Here is a 14,057-nt window from a genome sequence, read left to right as displayed (position 1 = left end):
ACAAGAAGGCCGTTGACTCGGGTGACTTTTTAAGGATCTTTGACTACAAAATACTTGTGTTAAATTCTTCTCACTTAGGATGCTAATGTAGAAGCTGAGAGAAGGGGCACAGCTCTGACTGAGGCAGGCTGGAGAACCAAGCGCCTGCCCTGCTCCCTCTGTGGGAACTGATAGGGTGACCAACTGTCCCGAGTGACTGGGGCTGCCTGGGTTTTAGTGTGGAAGGTCCGCAGCCTGGGAAACCTCTCAAAACAGAGCAAACAAGACAATTCGTCACCCTAGCCTCTGGAGCCTTCTGAGAGCGTGCACCTCCTAAGAGAATTATTAGAAAACCATTGATTAAGCCCCACATCACCTCACGCCCATGATGGCCTAACTGTGCCCCTCCCAATTAGTATCTTGAAGTCCTAATCCCTAGTGCCTCAGAATGTGACTGTATTTGGAGGTAGAGTCTTTAAAGGGAAACAATAGGACTGTTGTCCTCATAAGAAGAGATTAGAGATCAGACAAGTAGACAGGGAAGACCATGGGAAGACACAGGGAGGAGACAGACCTCTACATGCTAAGGAGAGGGGCCTCCAAGGAAATGAACTATGGTGACACCTTGATCTTGGACTTCTAACCTCCAGAACCACAAGGCTTGGTTAAATAAATCTGCTTTTTAAGCCAAGTACCAGTCTGTGGTACTTGGTTTGGGTAGCCCTAGCAAACCAATAAGCCCCTGTTTCACAGATGAAGAAATTGAAGCTCATATTGGCGATTCAGTCTTCAGAGGCAGCACAAGAATGGGAATCCAGGCTTCCCTAGATCCAATCCTGTGACCTTTGTTCCACAGAATAGGATGGACTCAGCTATTAACAATGGTTCATTCTTTCTGACTCACTGCACCAAATACTGAAACATTCCGTAAGGGAAATATTCAGTCACGCAGTCTAAGTACCTCGTGGTCTTAACGAACAGCAAATTCCGCTCCTCAAAAATAAGCACAACTCACCCGGAAGGATTCATTTACAGTGGACACCAGTGCTAGAGAAGCAAAAAGTAGAGGACTCAAGTGCCACTGCCCCATCCATCAGGTTTGGTCTGGCATTCGGAGACAGGGTTAAATAAAGGTTTGACGGCACAGATGCACTCTGACAGCAGCATCTCTCTTCTCATTTTAAAATCAATACCTGACTCTGTCAACTCTCAGGCTACTGATTAAACAGCCCAAACAGCAGCAGTTCATACAGGGTGGTGAACGCCTGGGAAGGGTGGTGAGCCCCTGGTCCAGGAGAGCTGGAGTAGTCCTTTTAGTGGCGCAAAAGCTACTCCTGGTCAGAATGTTAACCTTGAGGGTAGACTGCACTTTGCCTACATCCATGTTTGGGACATGGAGAGTTAGGGCTGAAAGGGCTATCTACCCTCCATGGTGACGTGGAAATAGCCAGGTTTGACAAAAGAAAGGAACAAGAGTCATTTGTGGTACAAAAGATGACACAAGGGACTTCAGGCCTCTGCAGAACCTTGAGAGGCTGAGTGTTCTGCCAGTCCTAGAAATGGAGGCTGCATGCATTTGTTTGAATGTGATATGGGAGAGTGACCTCAGTGGCTAGAAAACTCAGGTTACACAAGTCACATTCATTGACAGACAAATAGAAGGACTTAGGTCTATCTAGGAAGAGTAGATGAAGGCATTGTCCCCATGAGGGGAATTGGGGAGACAGCCTGCAAAACTATCAGAAGCCCTGTTGGCCCGGATGTGTCTCTGTGTGCAGCTGCTCCCAAATGAGGATTTCAAGAACATGCTGGGTTTTTGCATGTAGTAGGATTATGTAAGTCATCACCACAGATGGTTTTTTCAAAGTCATTACTCAGAGAAATATTCTGTTGTTCCCCATGTTCCTGTGGCACCCACATCCTTGCACTCTCAGGAGCAGCCAAGGTATTAGCAAGGCAAAAAGACCTCCCCAGGAAGGCTATTCCTGCTCAGGTAATAAGGGTAAAATAGATACTGATGCAGGATAAACATTTTTCTACCTTTTCCCACACATCATTATCCATCAAATACCTAGAAAATATCCAAATTTCTCACTACCTAAGACACCTTCTCAACAGATAGACAGCTGTTTACTTGGTAAATGGCTACTAACGCAGTTTCTTGGAAATTAAGAACGATTGTCTTTTTCTGATCCTTTTTTCTTTTCTCTTTAGAAGGCAAACTCTTAAAAGCAGAGATTAGATCTTTTTGTGATATTTGAGAAAGTAGACTCTCAATAATATTCTTCCCATTGAAAATAACGCAAGCATTGAATACCCCTATTTGTAACTATCAGCAAGGAGGCCAGTCTTGTGCCTCCAGAGAACAGCTCAGCTCACAAGAGAGTGTTGACTTGCCCCTGTGGAAAATACACTGGAGAAAATCTCCCAGTCCCATGGAGACTAAGTGACCCTGCAGATCCAAGAAACAGAAAATTCTGCTCCACTGAAACAAACAGAACCCACCTGGAGGGATTCATTACAGTGGGTGTTAGTGATGGGACTGGGGAGAGGACTATAAACTAATAGCACAGCTACTTTATCTTATCAAGACTGAATGTCTAAAGACTTCTGTAGAAGTTTTGGTTTCAATTATCAGCAAAGGACATACTTTTAAAAAAACAACCATAAAAAAACAGAAATATTCTGTGGTTAGCTTTAACAAACATTATGCCATAGACATTTCCATTTCTTAGATTTTGAGCATTTCTTTTGCAAAAAGAAAGTCAACACTATGCTACAGGATGCAAGAACACCCCATTATCTAAGAAACTGTGTTACCAGAACAAGTAAACCTGAATCTGAGCTTCAGAGCTTCAGATTACTGATTTATAGGAATAACAGAGGACAGGGAACATGTTAAACAGCTCTAGGGAGATGCAATAAGCTGATTCCAGACTGTGAAAACTTTCCAAGACAAACAACCCAATTTATTCAACAAATGAATTGCAAATAAAAATAAATACATTGAAAATTAACTCTGGGATTAAAGAAGTTTAGAATACATTTCAAAGGGGAAATAAAGTATGGATTCATACAAAAAGCTAAAAAAAATTATAATGTTTATGAGGTTAGTAGAACTCTGATCAGCTAATTGATGAAGTTAGAGAGCAGCATTAATTATGTTCTAGTTGTGATCCTTGTATTTGTGGTGATGTATGTAAAAAGCTTCCTTATCTTTCAGTAGTACACACGGGAATATTTATGAGTGAAATAATTCGATGTATGAAATAATATAGAAGAGAAAATAATAAGGGGCATATGTGAAGTCAGATTGGTCACAGGGGCCAATAAATATTAAGCTACATATGTGGAGTTGCATGATGGTATTCTGTTTACTTCTGTAGATTTTTTAATTTCTATAATGAAAATTTTTTTAAAAATCTGTGTAGGTAACACACCTCAAGATATATTCTGGTTTTCATACACATGGTAGATCCCATCTCCCTGAAGCATTTCCCACCACAATTCCCACCCAGCACAAATCCAAGAAGTCTCAAAGTTGGTGTGGGCAAGTACCTTACGTGTAGGAAACAGTAAGATCAACAAAGAGCACCCAGGCACTGGGCTTCTATTTCTGGCCTTCTTTTTCACCCTCAGTCTGTGCTAGGGCATTAGAAGGAAAAGAAAGACTGTTACAGCACCCACACTCCTACTGTCAGAGTGTCACCTTCCCCATCCACCCCTCGCCTACAGGGGCACAGTCAGTCCCCCACTGGGGCTGATGTCCCAGATAAATGCAGAGCTGTAGTTAAGAAAAACTAATGAACCACTGAATGGCTCAAAGAAAATCAATAATGAGAAGAATGCAAGCGACCTTCTTCTGCCTTTGGATGCCTGTTCTTTCTTCCTGAAGGAGGAAAAGAGAAAGAATATCAATACACAGACACTGAGAAGATCAAAAAGACTCTTCACCACCAAACATTGTAATCATTTTCATCGTGTTCCTGAAAAGAAACTGCCCACGGGCATGAAGGTGAATGTGCTCAAGGATGAACAGGAGCCACGGAAAAGAACCTAGCTGATGGAAAGCCCTAAGCAGCCCATGGAAAGCCCAGGAAGAAAATGAATAGTCTAAGGTGAGCCTTCACTTTAGCAATGAAGGAATCCAAGAAAACAAATTTCACACGGTGCCCTTAAAATTGACGTGTTTAGTGATGAAGAAAGAAAATCAACCCAAAGGAGAAAGGTGCTCCTGATAAATTCCCTGCTGGTTCACCTGTGCCCCTTTGGAGTGCCTGGGAGCTGATCTCCCACACTGGATCAAAAGCAGTAAAGGAGCCCAGTTCTTCCAGGGTTGCAATGAGCATTAGCACACTCATTCAGATGTGATTCTTCAACAACCTGCTGCTTCCTTCCTGCTTTGCCTGTCACCTCTTCAGGCAATTCAAAAACTGTACTAGATCCAAGATGCTAGCACCTCCTCTCTCCTTCTTTCAATAACAGGTTATAAATCAACCAAAATTACTATAAAATATTATTTATGCATTCAATAAGTAGGTATGAAAAGTCAGTTGTATTCAGCTTTACTAGATTTTACAAGAAACAAGAAAGAAGGAACTGAGCTCTGCTTCCAAGTTTCCAAATTTGTTTAGAAAATCCCTGTGACTTCTGGGGCAAGATGGCAAAGTGAAGCCAGGAATCTTCTTTCCATAAAACCAAATGAACAAACAATGGTAGCAACAAAAAATCCAGCATGAAATCCAGTGCACAACACAAAGTGCACTAGCAGAATCGAACACAAGAAGGGATATAACGTCATGCCCTAATCTTTGAGAAGTAGCATTTAGGGGAAGTGAGAGATGGAAGATCCCAGGAGTCACTGCTGTGCTCAAACTAGCTCACTGGTGGAGTTTGGGAGATAGTGAAGGGATAAATTCTGAAAAGTCCCAGCAACTCTCCCCATTTAGAGAGAAGTACAGAGACAGGGTGAGCTAGCAGCAGGAGCAAAAGTACAGGCTCATTCATTTACATATTCAATAATACTTTTTAAAGAACCTTTCATAAACATTACTCAACACCACACTCTTAGAAGAAAGTTTAAGAAATACCTAGGCTGAATTCTAAAACAAGGAACATGCCGTGCTTACTTGGCAGAATGACCCTAGCATAACCATCTATCACTTTAAACCACATTTCAGAAAGAAGAACAAAGTTGATACTCATCAATTAACATGGCCTCTAATGTTCAGTACTCATAGATCTGAGGAGGACATGAACAGGTTTCAGAAGACAGGAAGTTCCTGGTGAAACCACTGAATCTCAAGGCAGAGAAAGAAATTTTCAGGTAAATAGGACACACACACATACCTCAAAACCAAACCCAGAAAAAAGGTTAAAAAATGGGGTTGGTCAAAAGGTCAGATTTCTCTCCACACTAATGATAGCAGAAAAATGTGTAAGTCATGCATATAATGTTGTGGGGCGGGGGGGGGGGCATGAGCAAATATTTTTACATCTACCCAAATTGTTCAAGAATAAAAACAAAAGACACTTTTAGGCATGCAAAAACTCGGTAACTCTATGAGTCCTTCCTAAAGAACCACATAAGTAAAATCTACCAAACCAAGAGATTCAAGTAGAGTTCTAGTACAAAGTCTGGACATAGCAGAAAGAACTGGACCTATTTATATTTAGAACTAAAGCTAATCACCAGTGTGAAGTATGTTTATAAGAAGGAAATGTTATACACTTCAACAATAAAAAAGAATAACATACCAAATCCACCAATTTGAAGCAAGACAGAAGGAAAAATAAGGATGAAGTTTTCTCACATTTCTAGACTTGTTAAGATACAAAATCAAGAAAGTGAGATTTAATTATTATCCTATTTGAAATTATTAAGTAGTGAAGCGAATGATAATGTGAATAAGGAGAAATAGATGTGTCAATTTTCTCTTCCATCTTTTCAGTAAGTAGTTAATAGATAATAAATAGAGGCTAAAGCCACTATATAAAGTATTAAATAAATCTCTAAAAGACCTAAAAATAGATTATAAATCTTTGACTTTATCACAAGAAAAATCACCCTTACTCCTGGAGGCAACAGACATACACCAAAGAAAAGATAATCCATGGGGCAGGATAAGGCAGGGGCTGGGAGTAGGGGAAGGAAAAAGCGTCAAAACCAGAAAATACAAATTAAAAATTATTAAGATTGAAAATATCTATTATATTAATAATAGACATTCTATTATATTAATAGATATTTTAGGATATCTATTACTAGATATCTATTACTAGATATCTTAAATATCTGAATAGAATATCTAAATATAGGATTATTTTAAAAGGTCAAAATATAAAAGAAAAACAAATCTTTAGAGATCCATATCTAAAACCAACTGTCCAAGAGTCTTTTATGACTCAGAAAGGTTAAAAGTATGCATATGTATAACATACATACATATAGTTAAATATACACACCAGGTACATGATAACAAAACCAGAAAGAATCTCAATACCAGAAAAGGGTAAAGTCAAATCAAAAACTATCAAAGAACATAAAGAGTTGTTTACATTCAATAATAATAGCAATTGCCAGGCCCCAAGTGCTTTTCTACACACTGTTAGAATGACCTGAGTTTAAATCAATAATGAGTTTATAAGTATTATAAATCTTTCAGCATCAAAAACTAAGTGTCAAAATCCATAAAATATAAAATTCTAGAAGAAGTCAATGGAACACAATAATACTAACAGGCATTGTTATCCATGACAGAACAAGATGACAAATAAGACATGTAATGCAATCATTAAACTCAGTAAATCTATTTCAAAGTGTTTATCTAACATAAAACATCTTTGCAAGTACTGGTGGGATATTTTAATTTAAAAAATAAAGACTACATTAGGCCATAAAGTAAAGCCTCAAAACATCCAGGAGATGGAATTAGAATGATCTTCCCTGACCAAACTACAATAAAAATAAATATTAACAGGAAGACACCCAGCCACCTAAAAAGTTTAACCTCTCAGATCTTGATGCAAAAGGAAAAAGTCAAAGCTGAAATTACAGAGTATCTATATATATATTTTTAAATGACAATATTAAAGATACATCATCACAGAAAATTTGGGAAACTGGACTCAAGGTAAAACCTTTCAGTATTAAACATTTTCCCAGCAAATAATGACTGAAACAAAATCAATAAACATTCTATTCAATAGTTTGACAAAATGGTATTAAAGTCATTTGGAAATTCAATACATGAAGACATGAAATTTTTGGAAAAAATAGGGGGTTAGGTAGCATCCCTACCTGACTCTTTCACCAAAATAGATTAGAATGGATCAAAAAAATCTTTTAAATAAATGAGTAAGTATATATTATAATCTTGACATAGGCAAAAGATCTTTCAGAATATAAAACCCATAGACCATAAGGAAAACAATGACAAAAAAAAAAAAAACTGCATAAGAGTGAAAAAAAAAACTTTCTATAACTAAGAAATATTTAAGTACTAAAACTCTGCTAAAAATAAAGAAAAATATTTCATCAGAAGTTAATTTTCTTATTTTAACAAAAGCACATACAATAAGAACAACTTAATAGAATAAGAAATTGAAATGTAAAATAGAAGAGATGTTAAATCTCACTCAGAAATGTTAAAGTGCGGATCCAAGATGGCGGACTAGAGGGTGACTGCATCTCCAGTCGCTCCAGAACCCAGGATTCAAGAAGGAGAGGCATTGAGAGACTCGGACTAAAATAGAGCCACGGGATGAGTCTCCCTCACTGGGTGAAGCTTGGCCTGGGCAGCAGGCCCAGATAGGGGTGGCTTATCAGAGCAGGGCAGGGCAGCTAGGTCTTCCCCAGGTAGCCCTGCTCACTCCGGCGGTGGGCTCCTCCCACACGGCCAGCTTCTCGGAGCAGGCCCCCCAGTGAGAGCCTTTCTGCACAGAACCAGCTCCAAGTCCTGGAGCCAGCGGTGAGCTCCGGTCTGCAGGCAGCTTCAGGACCAGGACAGGGCAGCCAGGGATTTCCCCAAGCAGCCTGGCTCCCTCTGGCGGCAGGATCCTTTCACGCCAGCTTCTCGAAACAGACCACCCAGTGAGAGCCTTTCCACACAGAGCCAGCTCCAAGCCCTGGAACCAGTAGCTGGCTAGGGGCAGCTTCTCTCGGAAGCACTGCATTATCAAGTTCCTCCAAGACTTCAGGCTACTGAAGGCTGGAGGTGATACACTGGAAATCTATAGGGACACTATAAGCCAATAGAGGAAATCTGCAATATCTCAGAGTCCCACTGACATCTGACCAATATGAGAAAACAAGGGAAGAAAATGTCCCAAACAACCTAGATACTATATCAATAAAACCCAATGACAGCACAGTAGAAGAAATGTCAGAAAGGGAGTTCAGAACATATATAATTAAAACAATCAGGGAAGCAAACGAGGAGATGAAAGGCAAATGCAGGCATTGAAGGAAGAGATGAAAGAGCAAATGCAGGCATTAAGGATCCACACCATCAACAGTTAAAAGAGCAATACAGGAAGCAAGAGATCATTTCAATAAATAGTTAGAGATACTGGGGGAAAAAAAACAAACAGAAATCTTGAAATGAAGGAAACAATAAACCAAGTTAAAAACTCCATAGAAAGCATAACCAATAGGAGAGAACATCTGGAAGACAGAACCTCAGATATTGAAGACAAAATATTTAATCTTGAAAACAAAGTTGACCAAACAGAGAAGATGGTAAGAAATCATGAACGGAATCTACAAGAATTATGGGATATCATGAAAAGGCGAAATTTAAGAATTACTGGGATTGACGAAGGCTTAGAGAAACAATCAAAGGAAATGAACAATCTATTCAATGAAATAATATCAGAAAATTTCCCAAATCTGAAGAATGAAGTGGAAAACCAAGTACGAGAGGCTTATAGGACTCCAATATACAAAATTAACAACAGACCCACACTAAGGCACATTATTATGAAAATACCTAACACACAAAATAAAGACAGAATTTTAAAGGCCGAGAGAGAAAGAATCAAATTACATTCAGGGGGAAACAGTAAGAATATCAGCAGATTTTCAATCCAGACCCTAAAAACTAGAAGGGCCTGGAACAACATTTACCGAATCCTGAAAGAAAATGGATGCCAACCAAGAATCTTATACCCAGCAAAATTTACTTTCCAGATTTGACAATGAAATAAGATCATTCCATGATAAACAAAAGCTAAAGGAATTTTTAAAAGAAAGCTGGCATTACAGAACATTCTCAGCCAAAATATTCCGCGAGGAAGAGATGAAAAACAATGATGCAATCAGCAACGGGAGGAACTAGTCTAAAGGAATAGCCAAATAAGGAGAAACCAAACCATGTCAAAAAACAAAATGAGTCAAATGACTGGGAATACAAATCATATCACAATAATAACCCTGATGTTAATGGCTGAACTTATCAATCAAAGACATAGACTGGCAGATTGGATTAAAAGAAAAATCCAACAATATGCTGCCTGCAAGAGACTCATCTCATAGAAAGAGATACCCACAGAATAAAGGTGAAAGGATGGGGAAAACATACCATGCACACGGACACAGCAAAAAAGCTGGAGTATCCATCCTCATTTCAGATAATGTAGACTTCAAGCCAAACTAGTCAGAAGGGATAAAGAAGGACATTACATACTGCTTAGGGAAGCATAAAATCAACAAGACATAACAATCATAATATCTATGCCCCAAACATGGCTCATCCATGTACATCAAACAAATCCTTCTCAATTCCAGAAATCAATAGACCACAACGTAATAATACTAGGTGATTTTAACATACCTCTCTCACCACTGGATAGATCTTCCAAACACAAATTGAATAAAGAAATCATAGATCTCAATAACACAATCAACAATTTAGACTTAACAAACATATAGAATATACCATCCAACAAAGAACGAATACACTTTCTTCTCAGCAGCACATGGATCCTTCTCTAAAAATAGACCATATTTTATGCCACGAAGCTATTGTTAGCAAATACAAGAAGATAGAAATACTACCTTGTACTCTATCATATCATAATGGATTGAAATTAGAAATAAATGACAGAATAAAAAACAGAAACTTCTCCAATACCTGGAGATTAAATAATACACTATTATATGATGAATGGATAACAGAAGACATCAGGAGGGAAATTAAAAAATTCTTAGAAGTAAATGAGAACAAAGACACATCATATCAAAATCTCTGGGACACTGTGAAAGCAGTACTTAGAGGAAGATTTATTTCATGGGGCACATTCAACAAAAGAAGTAGAAATCAACAAATAACGACTTAACACTACAGCTCAAAACCCTAGAAAAAGAAGAGCAGACCACCACCAAAAGTAGTAGAAGACAGGAAATAGTTAAAATCAGAGCCAAAATCAACAAAATTGAAACAAAGAAACAATCAGAAAAAAATTAACAAAATAAATAGTTTGTTCTTTGAAAAAATAAACAAAATTGATAAACCCTTAGCCACACTAACAAGAGGGAGAAAACGCAAATTACTAAAATTCGGAATGAACAAGGAATATCACAACAGACACGAGTGAAATACAAAACATAATTAGAAGCTATTTTGAAAATCTATACTCCAACAAAACAGAAAATCTCAAAGACGTCAACAAGTTTCTAGAGACATATGAATTACCTAAACTGAACCAGGAGGAGATACACAACTTAAAATAAATCATTTCAAGCAATGAAATAGAAGAGGTCATCAAAAGCCTACCAACAAAGAAAAGTCCGGGACCAGATGGGTTCTCAGTCGAGTTCTACAAAACCTTTAAAGAAGAGCTCATTCCAATACTCCTCAAAGTATCCATGAAATAAAAGAGGAGGGAACCCTCCCAAACTCATTCTATGAAGCCATATCACCCTGATACCTAAACCAGACAAAGACATATCGAGGAAAGAAAACTTCAGACCAAAATCCTTATGAACCTCGACGCAAAAATTCTAACAAAATTTAGCAAATCGCATACAAAATATATTAAAAAGATAGTGCACCACGATCAAGTGGGTTTTATCCCAGGGATGCAAGGTTGGTTCACATCTGGAAATCAATAATGTAATTCACCATATCAACAGAGTTAAAGTTAAGAATCACATGATTATTTCATAGATGCAGAAAAAGCTTCGATAAAATACAGCATCCTTCATGCTCAAAACACTAGAAAAAATTGGGGTAGTGGGAATATTCCTTAACATTGAAAAGGTCATCTATGCTAAGCCCATGGCCAATATCATTCTAAATGGTGAAAAACTGAGAGCATTCCCCCTAAAAACTGGAACTAGGCAGGGATGCCCTCTTTCATCACTTCTATTCAACATCGTCTTTGAAACTCTAGCCAGAGCAATTAGACAAACCAAAAAAATTAAAGGGATACGAATTGGAAATGAAGAACTCAAACTATCCCTGTTTGCTGATGACATGATTATATATTTAGTGGAACCTGGAAATTCCACCAGAAAACTTTTAGAACTCATAAGTGATTCAGTAAAGTAGCAGGTTACAAGATCAATGCTCATAAATCCAATGCATTTTTATACATAAGTAATGAATCTTCAGAAAGAGAATTAGGAAAACTACCCCATTCACAATAGCATCGAAAAAAATAAAATACTGGGAATCAATCTCACAAAGAGGTGAAAGGACCTCTACAATGAGAACTACAGAACACTAAAGAAAGAAATTCAAGAAAACCTTAGAAGATGGAAGATCTCCCATGTTCCGGGATAGGCAAAATTATATTGTCAAAATGGCCATACTACCTAAAGTGCTATACATATTCCATGCAATTCCAATTAAAATCCAATGAATGTACCTTACAGAAATAGAGCAGCAATTATGAATTCATCTGGAAGAATAAAAACCTAGAATAGCTGAAGCAATCCTCAGTAGCAAGAACGAAGCAGGGGGTATTGCAATACCAGATCTTCAACTCTACTACAAGCATAGTAACAAAACGCATAGTATTGGCACCAAAATACCAGGGTAGATCAATGGTACAGAATAGAGGACATGGACACAAACCCAAAAAATACAATTTTCTCATACTAGACAAGGGGCCAAAAATATGCAATGGAGAAAAGATAGCCTCTTCAACAAATGTATGCTGGGAAAACTGAAAACCATATGCAACAGAATGAAATTAAACCCCTATCTCTCACCCTGCACAAAACTCAACTCAAAATGGATCAAGGACCTCGGAATCAGACCAGAGACCCTACATCTTAAAGAAGAAAAAGTAGTCCAAATCTTCACTTGTTGGCTTAGGATCAGACTTCCTTAACAGGACTCCCATAGCAACAAGAAATAAAAGCAGAATCAACAACTAGGATAGATTCAAACTAAAAAGCTTTCTCTCAGCAAAAGAAACTATCAGTGATGCAAAGAGAGAGCCTACAGAGTGGGAGAATATCTTTGCCACTCATACTTCAGATAGAGCGCTAATTTCCAGAATCTATAAAGAACTCAAAAAACTCTACACCAAGAATACAAATAACCCAATCACCAAGTGGGCTAAGGAAATGAACAGACACTTCACAGAAGAAGATGTACAAGCAATCAACAGATATATGAAAAAATGTTCAACATCTCTAGTAATAAGAGAAATGCAAATCAAAACAACCGTAAGATTCCATCTCACCCCAATTAGAATGGCGATTATCAAGAACACAAGCAACAATAGGTGTTGGCGAGGATGTGGGGAAAAAGGTACACTCATACATTGCTGGTGGGACTGCAAATTAGTGCAGCCACTCTGGAAAGCAGTATGGAGATTCCTCAGAAACCCTGAATGGAACCACCATTTGACCCAGCTATCCCATTCCTTGGCCTATACCCAAAGGACTTAAAATCAGCATACTACAGAGATACAGCCACATCAATGTTCATTGCTGCTCAATTCACCATAGCCAGATTGTGGAACCAACCTAGATGCCCTTCAGTTGATGAATGGATAAAGAAACTGTGGCATATATATACAATGGAATATTACTCCGCCATGAAGAATGATAAATTTATGACATTTGCAGGCAAATGGATGAAATTGGAGAATATCATGCTAAGTGAGAAAAACCAATCTCAAAAAACTAAAGGACGATGATCTCGCTGATAAGCGGATGAGGACATATAATGGGGGGTGGGAGGGGTTAGCGTTACGGTTAGGGTTAGGGTTAGGGTTAGGGATAAGGAGGATGGTAAGAATGGAGGAAGGAAGGACTGTATAGAGGGAAAAGAGGGGTGGGAAGGGTGGGGGGAAGGGAAAAAAACAGAATGAATCAAACATTACCCTATGTAAATTTATGATTACACAAATGGTATGCCTTGACTCCAGGTACAAATAGAGAAACAACATGTATCCCATTTGTTTACAATTAAAAAAAAGAAAGAAGAAATAAAAAAGAAATGTTAAAGTGCAAATGAAAATGTTGAGATAACCATTTATCTCCTAGCAGATGGATATGATTTTTAAAGTTGATAATAATCAATATTGGGAAGAATCTGGAGAAATAAGCACCCTGGAACAACATGAATGAGACTGTAAATCATCATAATCTTTCCTTGAGGATTAACTGGTCAAAATCTATCAAATGCCCATATACTTGATCCCTGCAATTCCAAAAAAGCACACTAGATTCAACATATAATCAGACTAAAAAAATAAAATAAAAAAGAAACCACATTTGATTATCTCAATAAATATAGCAAGAAGCACTTGAAAAAACTTTATTCAGGATTTTAAAACAACAAAACAAAACTTTCAATCCACTAGAATTAGAAGGGATTTCTTTAACCCAATATAGGTATCTTGGAAAAGCCTAGAGTTAATACCACACTTAATGGTAAAAAAAACTGAATGTTTTACTTTAAGATCAGGAACAAAGCAAGGATGCCTGTTCTCATCATTTTTATTCAGTATCGTGGGGAGCCAGTGCAATCAAACAAGAAAAAGTAATTAAAAGAACTCAGATTAAAGAGGAAAAATTAAAATGGACTTTATTTGCAGATGACATGATTGTATGTCTT

General features: G+C 37.9%; 1 protein-coding gene across 1 annotated transcript in view; it reads right to left on the bottom strand.

The window, feature by feature from the left end:
• The window catches only part of LOC124979659 (myosin-IIIb-like), a 46,902-nt gene extending 37,293 nt beyond the window's left edge, over window positions 1-9,609 (bottom strand). Inside the window, exon 1 of the mRNA XM_047544153.1 lies at window positions 9,561-9,609. Within this exon, the coding sequence (XP_047400109.1) occupies window positions 9,561-9,604 (44 nt within the window). The 5' untranslated portion in view covers window positions 9,605-9,609. The remainder of the gene's footprint in view (window positions 1-9,560) is intronic.
• Between the last annotated feature and the right edge of the window lie 4,448 nt (window positions 9,610-14,057).

This window comes from Sciurus carolinensis, chromosome 3, assembly GCF_902686445.1.
Source record: "Sciurus carolinensis chromosome 3, mSciCar1.2, whole genome shotgun sequence".
Taxonomy (NCBI): Eukaryota; Metazoa; Chordata; class Mammalia; order Rodentia; family Sciuridae; genus Sciurus; species Sciurus carolinensis.
Note: the sequence above shows the minus strand (reverse complement) of the source record. Positions and strands in the feature narration are given on the sequence as shown.